Genomic DNA, 23,937 nt, shown 5'->3' with positions numbered 1-23,937 from the left:
TAGAGTAAAAATCAGACTATAGAATTATTCATCATAAATCCACTGACAAGTGATTACACAGATGTGTGGAGAAGCCAGTCTATTGCTGTATTTCCATAAGGTCTATAGTTTCAATCAGGTACTTGTAGATGAGAATACTGCGTGAGGTTACTGTTCACAGAACTACTAGTATTCTATAGTCTGATTTTTACTCTAATATTGGCCAATGAAGGAGGCTCCTTTTTCCTTTTATATTATCCTTGTACATACGTCGACGCGCAATTTAAAAAGGAACATACCTGTCAAATTTCATGAAAATCTATTACCGCGTTTCGCCGTAAATGCGCAACATATAAAAACATATAAACATTTAAACATTAAGAGAAATGCCAAACCGTCGACTTGAATTTTAGACCTCACTTCGCTCGGTCAATTATTCATCATAAATCAGCTGACAAGTAATTACACAGATGTGTGGAGAAGCCAGTCTGTTGCTGTATTTCCATAATAAGGTCTATAGTTTCAATCAGGTACTTGTGGATGAGAATATTGCGTGAAGTCTACTGTTCACAGAACTACTAGTATAAAAGGTAAAAAGAGCCTCTCCTTAATACGCCAATATTAGAGTAAAAATCAGACTATAGAATTATTCATCATAAATCAGCTGTCTAGTGGACTATAATACTACCCGTTCAAAAACATCGAACATATTAAAAATTGTATGTTTCCATCAACGCTGTAGACAGTTGCAGCCAGACCTGATAACAGCGCTCACACTCACATTCCGGGACGACACGTCAAGGTATGATTGGACAGAAAGCTCTATGTTTATTTAGGATTTTTTCTAGACATATTAAATTGATAAATTATTTATTAATTTTTGAGAAAACATAACAACAGGTCAATATAACTTACTGAGCGCCTACTGTTCACAGAACTACTAGTTTATTCATTTATGGAGGCAGCAGGTCTTCCCACCCCTTATTTCTCCACCTCTACATCAAACAGTGGAATACAACATTATCTATATAATATTATAAAGAAAGGAATCGGCTTCTACAGGTAGGGGATAGGAAATTCACGAATGACGCATCATCACGTCTCAACTACTCGACTGATTAACTTGACATTTTGCATGAAGATTCATCATTGGTGTTGCTATCCTTGTCTGTCATTAGACAAATCAGACAAATGCATGTCCATCAAGCACTCACACATGAACATCATGTTTTGTCATCAGTGAGAAGATGCAATATAAAATTCAATATTCTTTATTGATTGATACCATAAGTACACCATGAAAGCTTGTGCTATTCCTCTCCCAAATTTAGATAAGTTTTACACATAGTCCGAAATAATAATAATAAATTTTATTCTTCAGTAAAGAAAGTGAACAAAAGTACAAACAAAAAAAGAAAGCATATAGCTTCTGTAAAATTAGAACAATTTATTATCCTATATAGTATTAAACGAGCATCTTCTGTTTATATGTTTAGATGTTTATATGTTTGCATTTCACCGGATCTCGAAAACGGCTCTAACGATTCTCACGAAATTCAGAACATAGTTGGTTTATAATATAATAATTCGATTGCACTAGGTCTCATCCCTGGGAAAACTCGCTGAAGGACATTAAAAGAATAATTATTATTCATCCTTGGAAAAACAGCTGATAATAATTATTTCGTCGTCTGTTGATGATGGAAGTGAGTGAGCGAGTTCATGTGTGTGGGACTGTGTCAAAATTGTGACTCAGCTGTTGAACTTTTGTAATCATTCAATCAGGTACTTAGTGCCGGTTGCAAAAAAGCCGGGTTATTTTCAATCCTGATCAATTCCAGTAGATCACATATCTTTTTGAAATGGTCTTCTGTGATTTGGTTCACGTGAAATTAATCAGGATTAAAATTCAACCGGCTTTCGTGCAACCGGGCCTATGTGAGGGAAATTTTTGCATTCCTCTGGGAAATAATCTCAATTTACTGTGATTAGATAGAACATTTCTGTGTGAATGTTATTATAATTTCTTCTTTCGTAATAAATTTGCTATGTTTTTGTACTCCAGAGCGAAGCTCGGTCCCCGATATTGCACTTATAATAGCCTATATATTCTAAATATAATCTCTGAATTTACTGAGAAAGACTCCCGAGAAATTTCTATTGGGAGATGCCATCAAACAGCAATATCTTCAATTATTTTTTTTAAGAAAGTACGTAAGATGAGTTGAAGGTCTTGGGTAAAGGGATGGGATCTTGTAGTTGTTCACTTCACAAAGTTTTCAGAAATTTCAATAAAATAAACCAATAACAATGAATGTGTGGCTGGAAAATTACAAATTTTAATGAATGAAAAATAATTTAACCCTAAATAGAGCAGCGAAGAAAAATGAATGAAACAAAATCAGAGATACAAAAACTTTTGCTGGAAACGGTTCGCTGTGATGACGCAACAATGTATGTCGACTGTGTATCATGCATATTGTGAAGGAAGAGTTTTGTTTGGATTCGTATTTGGAAATTGATCAATCTAATAGATTCAAAATTGTAGTAGATACATTTTTTGGACCAAAATTGTGTACAAATTATCATTTAAGTTACGTAAGTAGCATAACCTTTAGACTGTGTATTCCAAATTAAGGTTTGAAGCAGTTTTGGGCAAATGCCTGTTGTTTTTACCTGAATTGTAATTGCATATGAATAAATAAATAAATAAATATCCTACCGTTAGTGGTCAGCCTTAGTTATATATTTTTATAAAAGTAACTATTAATAATAATTAGTAGCCCAATTCTTCATTCATTAATCCAATAAGTACATTATCAAAATGATAGGGAGAGGAAAAATAAGGTAACCTTGTGCTATTCCTCTCCCAAATTTAGATAACACATAGTCCAAAATAGGGCAAGTCTTGTAGTTCTCCAATTCACAAAATTTTCAGTCCTCAAGTATTTTCACAAAGTAGATTTTCAAATTTAGATGCTTCAAAACTAAACTTAGAAGAAATATTTCACATTATTGTAATTAAAATAGGAAATTTCAATTTCAATTTCAACATATTAAGGTGCGTACAGACTTTCGCTCTGCTCCGCAACCGAACGTCACTCCAGCAGAGCGATTGATGATCGACCGGCGAGCAACAGTGGTTCGACCGGGGAACGCGAGAAGATTTAACATCTTCCGTAACGTTCATGATTGGTGCGTGGGCGGAGCGACTGTGGTTCGATGGTGGTACGAGGGCGGCACGAGGGAGGAGCGTGCTCGGTGCGGGTTGGAAGCGCGAATATGTGTACGCAGCTTATAATATTCACATATTAAAAATATAATTTTGAAGAATTACTGAACAACAAACTTAATTTTAAAAGCACAGCTGATCTTGTATTGTAATGCTGTTTTAGTAATGGATTGTTGATTAATTTTGATGAATTGTGTTTCAGATCTACAAACACCTGACGGAGTGTTCGTCTATGAAAGATGGGTCATCAATGTTGAGCTATATGGTCGAAAGCCAGAGAATGTACGAAGAAGCCGTCAAAACTCTCGCCAACCCCCCTCCACCCCAAGAATACAAAGGTAATTACATTCAAATACTATCTCCAAACTTTTTAATAATACAATGAACAAATTGTCTGTGTTGCTGTGAAGACGATGATAACTAACTTTCGATGAGAACTAAGCTATGATAACTTTCTATAATTATTCTTTCTTTATTCTTTATTAAAAAAAAAAAATAATTAAACAATCAAATGCATTCCAAAAATCAAATACAATATTTTTTCCTAATTTCTAATATGTGTTCCCTATAGGCTACCCTGTGTGGGGACACTTGAATATATATAATAAAATATTTATATACAAATTTAAATATTATATCATGAAGAACATAATAATTGAATATGGTATTATATTGAAATAAATCAATATGTCAATATTTATAATCATTCTTGCACACATTCATACGCACACACATTCACATATGCGCACACATTCATACGCACACACATTCACACATGCGCGCACACACACACACACACAACACACACACACACACACACACACACACACACACACACCACACACACACACACACCACACACACACACACACACACACACACACACACACACACACTTACACAAAACTTAAAACTATGTACGGAGTGGTTGCTGTTTTTTTTTCATATTTAGTTCAATTTTATTCATAGTTAACGTTTCGTTTTTTTTTCAAAGTGCTGATGTAATTAGACCATAAAGGAATGCGTTTTGAAGAAAGAGACAGTGATTGAAATTTGATACTGTCTTACTGTTTACGCATACCGGACGGGATTTGTGAGTTCAATGATCTTTGATTGCTGCAGTGTTCATGTCGTGTAATGTGTAAATTATACTAAATTTAAACCTATATTAATTTAGTAAAAAAATCATTCGGGTTGTCTAGTTGTAAAATGAATTTCTTGATTTCTTTTCTAAATAACTGACGCGACGTTATTTTCCTTGTTGTTACTGGAAGTGAATTGAATATTTTTATAGCTATGTATTTGAAGTGTCGTCTGGAATGTTCTAATCTTGGTTTTGGGAGGTTAATGTCCTGTGAATTCCTGAGGTTTATTCTTTCTCTCATCTGTTGAATATCGAAATTATTTTCAGCTAAATCCAGCAATGCTTTGAATAGAAAAGAATGTCTCACTGATAATATTGATAGTTCTCTGAAGAGCATCATTGAACTATATTGTTTAGGTTTATTACAAATTATTTTTAATATATGTTTCTGACCAGTAATCACAGGTTTAATATGAACATTGTATGCACTCCCATAGCATATTATTCCATAATTTATTCTAGAACCAATAATTGCATGGTATAATTGTAACAATACTTCTTTTGGACATAACTGTCTGAGGTAATAGAACTTCCTTATGTATACAAATAACTCATTTTTTATCTTCTGTACATGATCTGACCAAGTGAGCCTACTATCCAATATGAGGCCCAGATACTTAACTGTACGTGCTTGTTTTATAGTTTCACAGTTACACAATATATTATTCACCTGTTGCGCACAATCTAATTTATGGAAGTAAATACTAGTTAACTCCTGATCCGTGTTTTGAAGATTAAATTGTATTATATTAGATTTGTCTGTGTTGATAGTTAATTTATTTTCGCAAAACCACCACCTAAGGTGCTTAAGATCCATTTAATAATATAATATAATATCATAGAGAAACAATAGCGTAAGTAGATATCCCATGGTATAGGGAATTTATGTCGCAGCTTTTACTGTTATCTCAAGCCGATTACTGTCGACTATTGTCAATTTTTACTGTTTTGTTGTGGTGATAGTGTATGAACGGCACAATTTGAGATACTACCAGCGTCATACAGCTGCATGGGAAAGAACTACGTGAACTATCGGCTTAGGATAACAGTAAAAGTTGCGACATAAACGCCCTATACCATGGGATATCTACTTATGCTATCGTTCCTCTATGATAATATTTTAGTGCTCTTTCAAACGAGCTATTCGAAGGAAAAAAGTATAGAAAGTAAATCTTTCTTACTGTTTGTGTATTTCATCTGTCATTTTATAAATTAATCTTTCCAATATTCAATATTTTAACCTATGCTTACAGTCTACTCATTTAGGGCCGGTTTCCGAGCTCGGGATTCAGCTAAGTTCTAGACTTTAAACAGCTGGAGTCAGAAAATTGGCTTTCCGAAACGGGGCGTAGTCGTAGTTTTTATGATAATCTTTATTTTCTCATTTCTATAATTGAAAACGTTTTTCCATGACGAAATGAAACATTCATGAATAATTCAAAATAGGCACGGTAGCTGAAACTTTACACTATTTTCTCTTTATTTTATTTTGTGTTCAATTTTCTAGTTTTTCGAAATTCAATTTGAACGTGGACTGCGACTATGCCCCGTTTTGGAAAGCCAATTTTCTGACTCCAGCTGTTTAAAGTCAAGAACTTGGCTAAATCCCGAGCTCGGAAACCGGCCCTAAGATATAGATTTGAATATAGAATTTTATATTAGGCCTATAATAATAGGGGTATTCACAATGTTGTTTTAGCCAGCTAAAGTGCTATTTGATAACTCTGGATTGTGAACGCCCCATCTAAAACACCATCTGCTATTAGCTAACTCCAGTAGCGATCCAAGCGGATAATTTGTGTAACTCTAAGTTAGTTTGAAAAAGTAAGATTATAAACATATGGCTGCCGCTTTAACAGAGATAGCTAGAGTTAGCGGACTCAAACCTGTGCTATCTGCTATCTCGTCTGTTAATTTTTTTCTAACGTACCACTATAGCATTGAGTTAACACAGACTTAACAAATAGCTGGAGATAGTGAATAGCTCGACTTAGCCAGCTATCTCCAACATTGTGAATACCCCTATAGAATAGGAATGAGCATAGTATCAGCTGATGAAAAGCGAAAATCGCGTGTTCGTGGTGCATAAGTCTAAACGCACATTGGGGAGTAAAGTCAGACTTTTTCTCTCTGAAACTTTTCTCTTTTTCTCGATTTTTTCCACGAGGGTCAAAAAGCACTTTTGTCCTGTGATTTACACTCTATCTTACCTAATTCCCGAGCTCGCAAATCAGCCCTAAGTAATATTATATTAAACAATCCATATGGAATGTAAGCTACGTGAAAATGTTAAAACTACTATAGTGAGATATGGGCCATATGAATAAAGTTGAGCATTTTCTTATACTTCTAAAATATGGAGCATTTGCTTAATTTTCTATGACTCACCTCAAGCAAAAACTTGTGAGCAAAACCTTTTGCTCATACTCATCAAAAAATAGTTTGAGCATTTGCTCAAAAGTAAAAGCTTTTGCTCAAAATTGTATGAATAAACTAGAGCATTTGCTCAACTTTTGAAGCAAATGCTTAAAAAAAGGTGAGTCTAGTCTAGAGTAGCTGATCACCTTTTGCTCATAGTAAAATGGCTCAACTAATCCGTATGAGGAAGAGGAAACTCTACCAGATACGATCACAACCAATAGTTGAGAACTATAAAACTATTTTTAGATTCAACGATGATATATATCACCATTATACCTACAAAAGAATTAATACAAAAGATAGCCATCACAAAATAGGAGATAGGCATTTAAGAAGATGGGAGTGTGGACGATTATAAGAAGGCTATTGATATTATAAGAATATGCTGAAGATTATTATAGAGATGACATTTTTTCACGCTATTATTTCAAAATTCTAAACTCAACTAACCTAAAATTTATTCATAAATAGAAAACAGAGCAGACGACGCAAACACAAGCGGTGCACCCTACTTGCATATTTAGCGCTTCCGTGAGCTATAAAAACAAAGTAAGGCTACAAAAGCGAATCAGCTGATGAAAAATGTTTAAAATACGTGAGCATTTGTTCCAGAGTTCAGGAGCATAAGGTAAAGCTTATTCATATCAAAATGAACAAATTCTTATGCTTCTACCTTTTGCTCATGAGCAAAACCTTATGCTCCATGCTCTTGCTCATGAGCATTTGCTCTGGTTTTCTTCATATAGGCCATTGAGTGTGAGTGTTGACTTAATAACATTTTCCTCCACCCACTGTCTAAAGTACTTACTTTACTCCCTGAAACCTAATACTAAAGTGCCACTTTTTTGCTCTCTGTAGTAAAAACAGAAAAACTCCCTAGGGAGTAAAAGTGACTCCATTTAAATAACATGGGGAGCATCTATTTTGAAACTTACATTGTAATAGGTTAGAAGGTCTAAGCTCAGATGAGAAGCATGATAGAGGTGTCTGTTATTGAGTCAACTGAATTCAATACCACAATCAGAAATTTGATCAACTCATGAAATATATGTTTGTATGATAATTATTATATTCTTAATATTAGTAGACGATAAAAATTTATACAATTTTTAAAATATTTTATTCTGTTCAAAATACCAGCCAACAAATATTTTTGATCTGCAATTCAAATCTGAACCGCGTGATCTGGAGTCAGCCATTTTTGGTAGCTGCTCAGCTGATATAATTGTTACAACTTTTGCCGATAGATAGCGCAATCGGCAGTGCCAATCAGAAGACCGGTTTTCAGGTTTTAGATTTAGGTTATGTTGTTAGGAATCATTGTCACCAATACGTAAGTTATTAGAATGATTTTATTTGCAGTTTCTATAAAAAAATGTAGATGGAGGAAAAATGTTGTGTACATCATGAGCGAAAAATACTTTTTCTCCCTCAGGAAAATTGCTGCCCTCGGCTTCGCCTCGGGCTTCAAACTTTTTCCCACAGGGAGAAAAAGTCGTACTTTTCACTCTAGTTATACAAATAACTATAATCTCACTATTTCTTAACAATTTTATTCTTTTGAGTTTTGTTTTCAGACTGCCCAGCCCTGCAAGAGTATCTCAACCATAAGACGTTTTTGGAAGAACTCGTGTTTTGGACAGTGAAGTTTGAGTTTCCGCAGAAGATTGTGTGTCTTCTGCTAAACATGCTCCCGGATCTGGATTACAAGGTTAGTGTTATTAGCATAGAGAAACAATAGCGTAAGTAGATATCCCATGGTATAGGGCTTTTATGTCGCTACTCTCACTGTTATCTCAAGCCGATTACTGTCGATTACTGTCGAATTTTACTGTTTTGTTGGGAGTGTAAGAGTGTTTGAACGGCACAATATGAGAGACTACCAGCGTCACATAGCTTCACCAAAAACAACTACTAGGACTATCGGCTTCAGTCAACACTCACATTTGCAACATAGACACCCTATACACTGTCTATTATTAGTGTGTTGTTGGGAGTGTAAGAAGGGCACAGTATGAGAGACTACCAGCGTCATATAGCTTCACCAAAAACAACTACTAGGTCTATCGGCTTCAGTTAACACTCACATTTGCAACATAGACACCCTATACACTGTCTATTATTAGTGTGTTGTTGGGAGTGTAAGAGTGTAAGAAGGGCACAGTATGAGAGACTACCAGCGTCACATAGCTTCACCAAAAACAACTACTAGGACTATCGGCTTCAGTTAACACTCACATTTGCAACATAGACACCCTATACACTGTCTATTATTAGTTTGTTGTTGGGAGTGTAAGAGTGTAAGAAGGGCACAGTATGAGAGAATACCAGCGTCACATAGCTTCACCAAAAACAACTACTAGGACTATCGGCTTCAGTTAACACTCACATTTGCAACATAGACACCCTATACACTGTCTATTTTTAGTGTATTGTTGGGAGTGTAAGAGTGTAAGAAGGGCACAGTATGAGAGACTACCAGCGTCACATAGCTTCACGGAAAAGATTCACATGAAATATCGGCTTGAGATAACAGTAAAAGTTGCAACCTTTTGAATCCGAAAAGATACACAAGGAGCTTTAATGTATATTCCTGTAAGCAACATATGCTCTTTCGTATCTTCTCAAAATCATCGTGTTGCATTCGAAAAGATACATAAGGAGCTTCAATGTATATTCCTATAAGCAACAGATGCTCTTTTGTATCTTCTCAAAATCAACGTGTTGCATCCGAAAAGATACACAAGGAGCTGTAGTGTATCAATCCATAAGCAACAGCTGCTCTTTTGTATCTTCTCAAAAGCAACGTGTTGCATCCGAAAAGATACACAAGGAGCTTATTGGAGTTGGTTCCTTTCAGCACAACACAGCCTATCAGCTGACATTCATTCAACATGCTCTTTCCATTGTTGGTGATACGTTGCAACTCTCTCATTCATGGAGAATCTCTGTGTGTAGGGAGCTTCCTCCATCTAGGGATCTAGGGTCTCTGAAGCCTGATGTTTTTGCAAAGCCGTGAATATTACCCCGCAAACCATACCTTGCCTATATGCTGCTTCATAGTCACAAAGGCAAAGCTATGGGACGCGTACTGTAGCATAGTGTAATGTGAAGAGACAATGGCCCATATGAATACAGTTGAGCATTTGCTTATACTCCTAAAATATAGAGCATTTGCTTCATTTTCTATGAATAAACGTGAGCAAAACCTTTTGCTCATGCTCATCAAAAAAATAGTTTGAGCATTTGCTCAAAAGTATAAGCTTTTGCTCAAAATTGTATGAATAAACTAGAGCATTTGCTCAACTTTTGAAGCAAATGCTTCAAAAATGGTGAGTCTAGTCTAGAGCAGCTTTTCACCTTTTGATCATAGTAAAATGGCTCAACTAATTCGTGTGAGTAAGAGGAAACTATACCAGATACGATCACAACCAATAGTTGAGAACTATAAAACTATTTTTAGATTCAACTATGATATATATCACCATTATCCCTACAAAAGAATAAATACAAACGATCACAACCAATAGTTGAGAACTATAAAACTCTTTTTAGATTCAACTATGATATATATCACCATTATCCCTACAAAAGAATAAAACCTGTTATAAAGATAGCCATCACAAAACAGGAAAAAGGCATTCAAGAAGATGAGAGTGTAGACGATTATAAGAAGCTATTGATATTATAAGAATATGCTGAAGATTATTATAGAGATGACATTTTTTCACGCTATTATTTCAAAATTCTAAATTGAACTAACCTAAAACTCTATTCATAAATAGAAAACAGAGCAGACGACACAGACACAAGCGGTGTCTATACTTGCATATTTAGCGCTTACGTGAGCTATAAAAACAAATTAAGGCTACAAAGGCGAATCAGCTGATGAAAAATCTTTAAAATACGTGAGCATTTGCTCCAGAGTTCAAGAGCATTAGGTAAGAGTATAAGGTAAAGCTTATTCATATAAAAATGAGCAAATGCTTCTGCTTCTACCTTTTGCTCATGAGCATTTGCTCTGGTTTTCTTCATATGGGCCATTGAGTGTGAAATGACAAATTAAATATACAGTTGCACTAATCGTTTCGTTTGATCTAAATTTCAGGAGGCCCTGACTCAGGCGTTTGTGCTGCACTACAGTCGTATCTCAGTGATGCTTGAGCGATCCACGGACCCCGACACGCTCTCGAACCGAGTCGTCCATGTTTCAGTGCAGCTATTCTCCAATGAGGCACTCGCCCTCCGTATGGCCGACAAACTCATGCTGTTACATGTCATGGTTATCAGTCTCAAGTACATGATGAGCAAGATACTTATTCCCAATACACTGCATGGTGAGTAACTTCTCAATCTATAGTTTTTTCTCCATAAAAAAGCAATGTTTCAATAATATTTACTCGTAAATCCTGGGAATAGAGTGGTACCGTACATTTAGGGACCCAAGTCATAGAGAAAAGATAGCATTAGAAGATATTCCATGATTTATAGAATTCATTCAAAGTTTAGAAGTTTTGTATCAAATTATGGTGTTGTGGATCAAGTTGAGATGATACTGTATAATATTGTGTTGTTACTGTATCATGTGTGGTAATATTGTATCATTTATGGTGATATTATCATCTGTTCTCCAATGATGCACTCGCTCTACGCGGGGGCGCGACAGTCGAGACCGACGACATTCGAGGCCTACGACCGTAGAGGACTGTTTTACAGTCGTAGGCCTCAATGTCGGGAGTGTACGAAAATTAGAGTGGCCTCAACTGTCGCCTAACGCAGGCGACATTTGAGGCCACTTTTTCAGGAGTCCTCTGCCGTCGCAGGTCTCGACTGTCGGGGCTGTTCAAAAATTGAAGAGGCCTCAACTGTCGCCTAACGCAGGCGACATTTGAGGCCACTTTTTCAGGAGTCCTCTACCGTCGCTGGCCTCGAATGTCGCTGGTCTCGACTGTCGAGCCTGTACAAAAATTAGAGACTCGCTTGCAGCAGGCGACAGTTGAGGACACATCCTATGAATGTGTGAAATTGATAAAAGTTATTGATTTGTAACAGGATATTGATTTGTAGAGTAATATCCTACATCTATCATGAACTGAGAATTTGACATCCAAGTATCAAAAAGGTATTTACGAGTTTGAAAATTTTGTTTTTTATGATGAAGCAACTAAGGTTTATTTACAGTTGTAAAGTTGCAATACTTATTCATAATATGGAAGGAATAATGGGATATTATTCAATTGCTGGTAAATCCATACAAATTAGATGATAATATTCTTTTGGTGCTGTCTACCATTCTGGAGAGCCTAGCGCAGGCGACAGTTGAGGCCTCTTTTTCAGGAGTCCTCTGCCGTCGCAGGTCTCGACTGTCGGGGCTGTACAAAAATTAGAGTGGCCTCAACTGTCGCCTAACGCAGGCGACATTTGAGGCCACTTTTTCAGGAGTCCTCTACCGTCGCTGGCCTCGAATGTCGCCGGTCTCTACCGTCGCTGGTCTCGACTGTCGCAGGACTCTTCTGTCGTTTGCCTCGTTTGACATCGACCTGCTCTACGCTCTACGCAATGATGCTCTAAGCTCTGTCTTGGCGAGACAGTTATCTTTTGACAATTCTCATCGGGTTGCGGATTGTCGGAGGCCACGCCAGTTAAACAAGAAGATTTTTGTAGGCGGCCAACTATTGGCACGTCAGTTGACAGCTAAACATGTCCGTGTTCTCGTCATCTGTTGTGACTGAACTGGCAAAACCAAGACAGCGCTACTGGCCTACACCGTTCACACGGCGCCAATTGTCGCGACAACTGAGATTCCGAGTGGTGGGGGGCTCGCTGGGCCCAATTGACTGTCCATAGTCTACTCCCGGAGACAGTTGAATTCCGGGACAGTTGGCAAGACAATTGGCCTGAAGTGTTTATACGAAGACAATAATTTCATGCCAGTTAGTTGGCTTATGACAATTGTCTCACCAATTGGCATCGTATAAACTAGGCTTTATTGTACGTGGACAATTATTGCCCAAAGACAACTATCTCGCCAAATGGCGATGTGTAAACTAGCCTTAAGTATGGCCATAGAGAAACGATAGAATAGATATGCCATGGTATAGGGCGTTTATGTCGCAAGTTCCACTGTTATTCCAAGCCGATAGTTCACATAGTTCTTTCCCATGCAGCTGTGTGACGCTGGTAGTCTCTCAAATTGTGCCGTTCATACACTATCACCCCAACAAAACAGTAAAAATTGACAATAAACGACAGTAATCGGCTTGAGATAACAGTAAAAGTTGCGTCATAAATTCCCTATACCATGGGATATCTACCTACGCTATTGTTTCTCTATGGTATGGCTGACACTCATGTTGCTACTTGTCATGTTATTAGCCTAAAGTACATGATATGCAAGATACTCATTCCCAATACAATAAGTAACCTTTCAAAACTGTAATTCAAATAAAATAAAATATTCTTTATTACACAAAAAGCATTGCAAAGCCTAGTTTTCAATCTGGTAATTTGTAATATCATAACAACTCGGCGAGCTGTGCTATCACGTTGAGCGATTTTTAAAACGTTTTCGTTGCAGTGATAGAGAACAACAAGCATTTATTGCTATTTTGTAATGGATTTTGATTGAATAAATTTTTTGATATTTTTTCGTTGCTGTGATAAATAACAACAAGCACACTGCTAGTTTGTCATGGTATTTAAATTCAATCATTCATTATACAAAACACTATAATCATTGACCAAAGCGAAGCTGAGGTCTTAGTTTCGACTAGATCGGCTTTCGTCTGTTTGTTTGTTTGTTTGTACCGCAGTTACAGTCGCAGTTATTGTCCGATTTGGATGAAATTTGGTATGCAAGTTCTTTGAGAAACAAGGCGCAGAAACGTATGTGTAACGATTTTTGATAAAACCTCTGGTTTTTTGTAATATTTAAAAAACCAAACTAACCTCAATCCAGGAAGGATGTGTCTTTGAAGATACAGCGATTCATTGCCATACTTTTTCGCAACTATTGTTACGAGCACATGGTGGGCGAGTCGGTTAGACCGTGGTCTGTCACTCTTTGGGACCCAGGTTCAATTCTCGTTCCTGCCAGATTTTTTCGCAGATAATACTAATATTGTTTTATCTTATTCTAATAATATATCATTATAAAATAAATTATTATGATGAGATAGAATAATTAAGTTGAATCATCTTATTATTATTAAATTGATTTAACAAATTAATTGGATAAATTATTTTAAAAAAATCTTTATTGTATTGGAGTCGTATACAACTGCAGTTGTAGAGAAAAATGTGTATGTAAAGGTATAAAGGTAAATTTTTTTCCTTTTTGTGTAGTTGAGAAGTTGATATTGTGGTATTATTAACATTAAATTAAAAAGACCAAGAAATTGTCAAAAACCACAGATTTATTGATACTTAGAAATACCGGTTTCGGTAATTACACCATTGTCAATCTCTGGTAAAACTCTGATAGTGACCGAAACCGGTCTTTCTGAGTATCAATAAATCTGTGGTTTTTTGACAATTTCTTAGTCTTTTTCATTTGAAAGGTATGTATTTGATATAAAAGTACACCTTGATAAGTCCGGTGTCCCTGGAAACAGTGTCTCTAGCACTTTCAATGGAGAAAATAATAGATGACAATCATGGCTAAATCTTCACAATATACTGTACTTACTGTACTGGCCCTTTTCATCAGATTGAAAGTTGTATTCATGAGCGAGGTCTACTGTTCGCAGAACTACTAGTAATATAATAATGACCATGGAGGAAAATCTAGGTTGATTGGTAAAAATTAGGCTAGGTACGATTGAAATGTTTTTCGTTGTACTGATATAGACCAACGAGCACATGGCAATTTGAAATATTTTCCTTTGCAATGATAGAGACCAACAAGCACACTGCTTTTTTACTTTCCTTGTCCTATTACCATAAGTAAGGAAAGTATTGCTTCCCGAAAAAAATTTAGGTACCCCAATTTCTAAATTTCTACAATAATTAATGTTCAGTAACATTTTCACCTAAAATTTGAAATAAGCTTGAAATTCGAGAAAATGTTATTATTTCAATTGCAAACTGTTGGCAACTGATGATTCTATTAAATCATTCACTATAAAGAGATAGCAGACTTCGTGTGTCTCCAGCGTTATTGTTCTATCACCAGCTGGCTTGTATCTTTGAATAGTAGACTTTAGATGCGCGTGAACACTAACGTCAGGTGATACATTTTCATAACGGCAAGGAAAGTTGTGTGAGTGCGCCACACCAGATTTTTGTGATGGCATTTGATTATATATATATATGCATATGCATACATAGGCCAAAATTATAAAAAAAAACATAATTTTAAACTTAATATTTCAAATACTAATAGAATTTAGAACGTTCTGGAGCCACTGACACGCATCTTCTCCAGCATCATGGAGGGCCGACAGCCCTCCATGATAGGAGTATTGTGGACACTCAGATATAAGGTGGTTCATTGATTGGATTTGTCCACATTGGCACAGAGGATCAGATGTGTATCCCCAGGCATTTGATTGAATAAACTTTTCGTCATTTTTCGTTGCAGTGATAGAGAGCAACAACCACATTGCTATTTTATCATGGTATTTAATTGGAAATGTTTTTGGTTGCAGTGAAAGAGAACAACAAGCACATGGTGGTGGACTGTGGCAAGCAGGTGATGAAGGAACACTGCTATTGGCCGCTTGTCTCCGATTTGAACAATGTCCTCTCGCATCGTCCGGTCGCCGTCAAGTTTATGAGTGACACCAACCTGCTCGAGATGTGGTTTAAGTTTCTCTCTGTCTTTCAAGGTAAACTACTGGTTTCTTTATCTTTATCAATTCTTTATCTTTAAGGAAGGATGAATTTACAGTGAATAATAACGTTTCTATGTATAACCTGAGAGTTACATCTCATAACATTTATAATATTAACTATTCAGATTTGACAATAGTGCGAAGACAATTGGGTTATCTTAGCTCAAAAATAATAAATATCATGCCAAATGCATTGTCAAAATCTCTTTCTAATAGGGGTAGACAGAGGATGGAACAGATAAATAAGTGGGTGATACAAAAATTTTTCTTCGACATCAGTCAAATATTATAATTACTAGTAATTTATTGTTGAACTTCGATTTTTTGTAGCTTTGTTTATTAGTAAATAAATTTTTATATTGTCTAAACAGCTGATACTCTCACTCAGCGGTCAGGGTTTTGCCCTTGCTGGGTGGTGCCATGTAATTTTAATTTATTTGTAAAATAGCATAATATTAATCTAGAATATTTCTTTTGTAAGTTTTTTTTATTTTGTTTTTATGGGCAATAAAGATGTTAAAAAAAATCTTATCGACATTTTTGGAGAGAAATAGTACAGGCTCAGCCTAGTTTTTCTCCAATGTCATAATTGTATTATGATTATAGTATTTTATACAATAAATAAATGAATGAATGAAATAAATCGATATTATTTTTTTTGTCGTCCAGAACTGAGACCATGTCGTCTAGTCGATCGTCTATAGTGAGGTCCATAATGGCAGTGTTTGATTAGCAATGGTATTGCTATCCTTGTCTATCATTCAACAAAGCGGATAGCGATATCTCTTTCAGGCTTTGCTCTGTTGCCAGATCGTATTTTATCAATGTAGAATTATTAACAAGATATTTCGTCTTAATTATAAAAATTAATTATAAAATTATTGAAAAATATAATTTCTCGCTTAATAGAATATAATTGATTATTTTAAACGAGAATAAACAATTAATATTACAACAATAAACCTGTACCTCTATAGAAGGCATTGACAAGACAGAGGTTCGGCAACGTTTTTCTTATATGTTTCTCCACTGCCATTATAACGTGGACCTCACTATAGGACCGAGATTATGTTGTTTATAGTGAGGTCCACGTTATAATGGCAGTGGAGAAACATATAAGAAAAACGTTGCCGAACCTCTGTCTTGTCAATGCCTTCTATAGAGGTAACTGATACAGGTTTATTGTTGTAATATTAATTGTTTAATCTCGTTCAAGATAATCAGTTATATTTTATCAAGCAATAAATTATATTTCTTAATGATTTAATAATGCATTTTCCTAATTAAGAAGAATTATCTTGTTAATTAATAATTATCAATTCTACATTTTTAAAAGACGATCTGGCAACAAAGCAAAGCGAGAAAGAGATAGAGCTATCCGCTTTGTTGAATGATAGACAAGGATAGCAATACCATTGCTAATTAAACACTGCCATTATAATGTGGACTTTGGAAACCGGCCCTAAATTTAAAATATGTTGTACATTATTTTTGGATAAATAATAAGATTTCTTAATTCTTTTTCTATTTGTATCTACCGGGTGATTTTTTAGTCCTGTTACCCTATTTTTAATACATGGTAATTTTTCCCTAATAAAGGGAAATTTTGGTTTGTTGCACGAAGTTGGTAGCCCTACTCACTCAGTATACACAAGGCAGTGCGAGTTTATTATCCTTAAGCTGTGTAACATTCTGTGATGATTCCGGTCGTGTTATGAACAGAATGTCTTTTACCATAGAACAATGTTTATGGTTTATGGCCTTCAAAGTCTCCAGACCTCACATCCCCTGATTACTTTTTGTGGGGCTACATTAAGTCTGAGGCCTTCAAAAACAATCCTCACAATATTGATGAACTGAAAGCCAATATAACAGACTTAATCACGAATATTTCCAATATAACTCTGATAAAGGTTTCTGCTAATATGGTGAAAAAAGTCCGAGCATGTATAACCTCAATGGGTGGACATTTTGAGCATATGGTGTAATAATTTCAAGTAACTAAGAAATGTGAGTAATAAAATATCAATTTTCTTTTGCAAATAACAAATATTATTTTTTATTAATACCCAAATTTCCGTTTATAAATTACATAAAAAATTGGGTAACAGGACTAAAAAATCACCATATATTTGTTTCTTTTTCTTTTTGATTACAGGCATGAACGTGAACCAACGCGAGGTGAACCAACACGTAGAGTTTGAGCCGAACACTTACTACGCGGCGTTTTCTGCCGAGCTGGAAGCCAGTGCCTACCCGATGTGGGCCCTTCTGTCGCATCTGTGGGACACATCACCCACTTCGGTGGGCCTCACCAAGCGTGTCCTAACTTCGTGTCTGGCCGCTCTTCAGGATTGGCTCGATGCCATAGGCATGAACCACATGTCGCTCATAGATGATACATGGGTGAGTCACTAATGAAATTGTTAGTTGTAGGTGTAGAAAAATCCAAAAGTTACCGTTTCTCAATCTTTTTTACCTTCTCTTTCAATCCTTCCTCCTCCTCCTTTTCCTCATTCTTTTCCTCACCATCCTCTTCCTTCTACTCCTCGTCCTCCTTCATCTCATCCCCCTGACCTCCTCCTTGACTTATTTATTATTGTTTTTGAAGGGACGGATTCAAGGATCCAAAGATTCAAAGAACCCCACACGTCAACGGAAGCTTATTGGCCCATATGAATAAAACCAGAGCAAATGCTCATGAGCAAGAGCATGGAGCATAAGGTTTTGCTCATGAGCAAAAGTTAGAAGCAAAAGCATTTGCTCATTTTTATATGAATAAGCTTTACCTTATACTCTTATCTTATGCTCCTGAATTCTGGAGCAAATGTTCACGTATTTAAGAGATTTTTCATCAGCTGATTCGCTTTTGTAGCCTTAGTTTGTTTTTATAGCTCACGGAAGCGCTAAATATGCAAGTAGGGTGCACCGCTTTTGTTTGCGTCGTCTGCTCTGTTTTCTATTTATGAATAGAGTTTTAGGTTAGTTGAGTTAGGATTTTGAAATAATAGCGTGAAAAAATGTCATCTCTATAATAATCTTTAGCATATTCTTATAATATCAATAGCCTTCTTATAATCGTCCACACTCTCATCTTCTTAAATGCCTATCTCCTATTTTGTGATGGCTATCTTTATAGCAGGTAGCTATCTTTTGTAGGGATAATGGTGATATATATATATATATATATATATATATATATATCATGGTTGAATCTAATAAGAGTTTTATAGTTCTCAACTATTGGTTGTGATCGTATCTGGTATAGTTTCCTCTTCCTCATACGGATTAGTTGAGCCATTTTACTATGAGCAAAAGCTGATAAGCCTGTCTAGACTAGACTCACCTTTTTTGAAGCATTTGCTTCAAAAGTTGAGCAAATGCTCTAGTTTATTCATACAATTTTGAGCAAAAGCTTTTACTCTTGAGCAAATGCTCAAGCTATTTTTTTTGATGAGCATGAGCAAAAGGTTTTGCTCACGTTTATTCATAGAAAATGAAGCAAATACTCCATATTTTAGAAGTATAAGCAAATGCTCAACTTTATTCATATGGCCCAATGTGTTCCCAAGTAGTATGTTAGTTAGGCAGGCAAACCAATACCTGTGTCCTTTACAAGAACCATGAGTTTTTCCCTATGCTAACATCCCATTCATCACCTGGTTGCAATCCAGTGTGATATGCTTGGCAGTCTCTTCAGAGTGATTAGTCCTCGTGACCTACGTGAGTTCCACTCCTGGCCTTCTTTGAAGGTCCTTCCGCTGAGGAAGTTGAAAATAAGTTGAATTGTTTGTTGTATTTCAGAGCGACAACCACCAAGTGTCATTCCACCTGCCGCTGCATCGCTACCTGAGCGTGTTCATGTGCCAAGCGGTCAACGTACAGGGTGTGCCCTTAGCCGAGGTCCTGCCCCCTCTCGACGTGCTACATCTCATCATGATGCATCCGCTCCGGGTCCAGGTAGGGTGCCACTCCTAAATTCATTCTATTGCATGAAATTAAGCCCCGTACCATAGGGGCATAGATAGCATAAGAAAATATCCCATGGTTTGTAGAATTCATTCAAAGTTTGCAAGTTTTGTATAAGAATATCGGGGCACCGATGAAACAGTATCAACACAATATGATACAGTATCAAACTAATATGATACAGTATCAAATCAATATCAATATCGGGGCACCGAGCTTCGCTCGTTATTTATTTATTGATAAACAGAACTCAATTCTTTAAAATGATTGGGGAAGGACTAACAGGCACAGTCCAAAACTGTTTCTTCCCCGAATTTTGATTTATACACTATAATTATTCCGAAAAGTAGGTTATGTTCCATACACTTGAATTCAGAACCTATTTTCAGTCAAAATATTTGGAAACATAAAAGTTCTAATCTAGATTGTTTACAAACCAAATTTAATAACAAACTAACACCATAGAGAAACGATAGCGTAAGTAGATATCCCATGGTATAGGGAATTTATGTCGCAACTTTTACTGTTATCTCAAGCCGATTATTGTCAATCTTTACTGTTTTGTTGGGGTGAGCGTGTAGGAACGGCACAATATGAGAGACTATCAGCGTCACACAGCTTCACAGGAAAGAACTACGTGAACTATCGGCTTGAGATAACAGTAAAAGTTGCGACAAAAACGCCCTATACCATGGGATATCTACTTACGCTATTGTTTCTCTATGATAACACTCACTAATCACTTAGAATTGTGAAATAATGATTAACTTTGAATATTATGGTATACCATCTCATGTCAACAAATCAGATTACTTTGATCGAGTCAATTAGAATTTCTAGATTTCTCGCGAGATAGGGTAAGCTAATTGATTACATAGCTGATCTCCCACACAGGCACACGCATCTTCTGTTATCGACAGACGACGAAATTATCATCTGTTTTTCCAAGGATGAATTATTCTTTTCATGTCCTTCAGCTAGTTTTCCCAGGGATGAGACCTAGTGCAATAGAATTTTTATATCATAAACCTACTATGTTAAAAATTTCGTGGAAATCGTTAGAGCCGTTTTCGAGATCCGTTGAACATAAATAACCAGATATAAAAATATAAAAATAGCCAGATATAAAAATATAAACAGATTTACAGAAATTGCTCGCTTAATATAATAGGATTATGGTGGTGTGTATCAAGTTTAGATGATACTGTATCATATTGTGTTGATACTGTATCATATTGTGTTGATATTGTATCATATTGTGTTGATACTGTATCATATTGTGTTGATACTGTATCATATTGTGGTGATACCTTAGAGAAAAGGTAGCATAAGAAGATATCTCTTCGTGTAGGTCGATTTTGTTCCAAATTTCAAGCTGTTTGTGTTTGCTTGTCAGCTCAATGATTCCTATTTCTCTCCAAAATTCAGATAAAAGTCTAGCGACATTTCCAGAAACTAGAGCGGGCTTAGAGTCGGACTACGATTTTGTTCGTTCCAAGTTATATATAGAGGGAGGTCAAGATACCATCCCACGATATGTAACTCTGGAAATACATTGTAAAGAAGTTTTTAAAAATTATTAGTTTTTATTTCTAATGGGTGTTAATGAAACAATAAATACAAAGAATACAAAATCGTGATCTCGTTTTAATTGATTATATAGATACACAATTAATAAGATGTAAAATAAACGTCAACTACTAGCTGACTGACAAATGAAAAATACAAAACCATTATAAAACCCGACTATCCCAAAATTGTTCCCATTCTATCTAAATTCAACATTTTGATTCTGGAGTATACTAATACTAATGCAGTTGGATCTGCTATCAAGAACTTATATAAAAATGATTGATCATAAATTATTTTAGTTTATAAATGGTCATAGTCAAATATAGATTAGGAATTTTCAATCCTTCCTCCTCCTCCTTTTCCTCATTCTTTTCCTCACCATCCTCTTCCTTCTACTCCTCGTCCTCCTTCATCTCATCCCCCTGACCTCCTCCTTGACTTATTTATTATTGTTTTTGAAGGGACGGATTCAAGGATCCAAAGATTCAAAGAACCCCACACGTCAACGGAAGCTTATTGGCCCATATGAATAAAACCAGAGCAAATGCTCATGAGCAAGAGCATGGAGCATAAGGTTTTGCTCATGAGCAAAAGTTAGAAGCAAAAGCATTTGCTCATTTTTATATGAATAAGCTTTACCTTATACTCTTATCTTATGCTCCTGAATTCTGGAGCAAATGTTCACGTATTTAAGAGATTTTTCATCAGCTGATTCGCTTTTGTAGCCTTAGTTTGTTTTTATAGCTCACGGAAGCGCTAAATATGCAAGTAGGGTGCACCGCTTTTGTTTGCGTCGTCTGCTCTGTTTTCTATTTATGAATAGAGTTTTAGGTTAGTTGAGTTAGGATTTTGAAATAATAGCGTGAAAAAATGTCATCTCTATAATAATCTTTAGCATATTCTTATAATATCAATAGCCTTCTTATAATCGTCCACACTCTCATCTTCTTAAATGCCTATCTCCTATTTTGTGATGGCTATCTTTATAGCAGGTAGCTATCTTTTGTAGGGATAATGGTGATATATATATATATATATATATATATATATATCATGGTTGAATCTAATAAGAGTTTTATAGTTCTCAACTATTGGTTGTGATCGTATCTGGTATAGTTTCCTCTTCCTCATACGGATTAGTTGAGCCATTTTACTATGAGCAAAAGCTGATAAGCCTGTCTAGACTAGACTCACCTTTTTTGAAGCATTTGCTTCAAAAGTTGAGCAAATGCTCTAGTTTATTCATACAATTTTGAGCAAAAGCTTTTACTCTTGAGCAAATGCTCAAGCTATTTTTTTTTGATGAGCATGAGCAAAAGGTTTTGCTCACGTTTATTCATAGAAAATGAAGCAAATACTCCATATTTTAGAAGTATAAGCAAATGCTCAACTTTATTCATATGGCCCAATGTGTTCCCAAGTAGTATGTTAGTTAGGCAGGCAAACCAATACCTGTGTCCTTTACAAGAACCATGAGTTTTTCCCTATGCTAACATCCCATTCATCACCTGGTTGCAATCCAGTGTGATATGCTTGGCAGTCTCTTCAGAGTGATTAGTCCTCGTGACCTACGTGAGTTCCACTCCTGGCCTTCTTTGAAGGTCCTTCCGCTGAGGAAGTTGAAAATAAGTTGAATTGTTTGTTGTATTTCAGAGCGACAACCACCAAGTGTCATTCCACCTGCCGCTGCATCGCTACCTGAGCGTGTTCATGTGCCAAGCGGTCAACGTACAGGGTGTGCCCTTAGCCGAGGTCCTGCCCCCTCTCGACGTGCTACATCTCATCATGATGCATCCGCTCCGGGTCCAGGTAGGGTGCCACTCCTAAATTCATTCTATTGCATGAAATTAAGCCCCGTACCATAGGGGCATAGATAGCATAAGAAAATATCCCATGGTTTGTAGAATTCATTCAAAGTTTGCAAGTTTTGTATAAGAATATCGGGGCACCGATGAAACAGTATCAACACAATATGATACAGTATCAAACTAATATGATACAGTATCAAATCAATATCAATATCGGGGCACCGAGCTTCGCTCGTTATTTATTTATTGATAAACAGAACTCAATTCTTTAAAATGATTGGGGAAGGACTAACAGGCACAGTCCAAAACTGTTTCTTCCCCGAATTTTGATTTATACACTATAATTATTCCGAAAAGTAGGTTATGTTCCATACACTTGAATTCAGAACCTATTTTCAGTCAAAATATTTGGAAACATAAAAGTTCTAATCTAGATTGTTTACAAACCAAATTTAATAACAAACTAACACCATAGAGAAACGATAGCGTAAGTAGATATCCCATGGTATAGGGAATTTATGTCGCAACTTTTACTGTTATCTCAAGCCGATTATTGTCAATCTTTACTGTTTTGTTGGGGTGAGCGTGTAGGAACGGCACAATATGAGAGACTATCAGCGTCACACAGCTTCACAGGAAAGAACTACGTGAACTATCGGCTTGAGATAACAGTAAAAGTTGCGACAAAAACGCCCTATACCATGGGATATCTACTTACGCTATTGTTTCTCTATGATAACACTCACTAATCACTTAGAATTGTGAAATAATGATTAACTTTGAATATTATGGTATACCATCTCATGTCAACAAATCAGATTACTTTGATCGAGTCAATTAGAATTTCTAGATTTCTCGCGAGATAGGGTAAGCTAATTGATTACATAGCTGATCTCCCACACAGGCACACGCATCTTCTGTTATCGACAGACGACGAAATTATCATCTGTTTTTCCAAGGATGAATTATTCTTTTCAT

The 23,937-nt window shown here is 36.0% G+C and overlaps 1 protein-coding gene across 1 annotated transcript in view; it reads left to right on the top strand.

The window, feature by feature from the left end:
• LOC111064279 (E3 ubiquitin-protein ligase Ubr3) overlaps positions 1–23,937 on the top strand; it is a 144,680-nt gene that overhangs the window by 14,615 nt on the left and 106,128 nt on the right. The window contains 6 exon segments of the mRNA XM_039441147.1: positions 3,414–3,549; positions 8,354–8,487; positions 10,885–11,113; positions 15,425–15,604; positions 17,769–18,016; positions 19,415–19,570. Of these exon segments, the coding sequence (XP_039297081.1) occupies positions 3,414–3,549; positions 8,354–8,487; positions 10,885–11,113; positions 15,425–15,604; positions 17,769–18,016; positions 19,415–19,570 (1,083 nt within the window).

This window comes from Nilaparvata lugens, chromosome 14 (assembly GCF_014356525.2).
Source record: "Nilaparvata lugens isolate BPH chromosome 14, ASM1435652v1, whole genome shotgun sequence".
Lineage (NCBI taxonomy): Eukaryota > Metazoa > Arthropoda > Insecta > Hemiptera > Delphacidae > Nilaparvata > Nilaparvata lugens.
The sequence above is the reverse complement of the archived record's forward strand: the minus strand, read 5'-3'. Positions and strand labels throughout refer to the sequence as shown.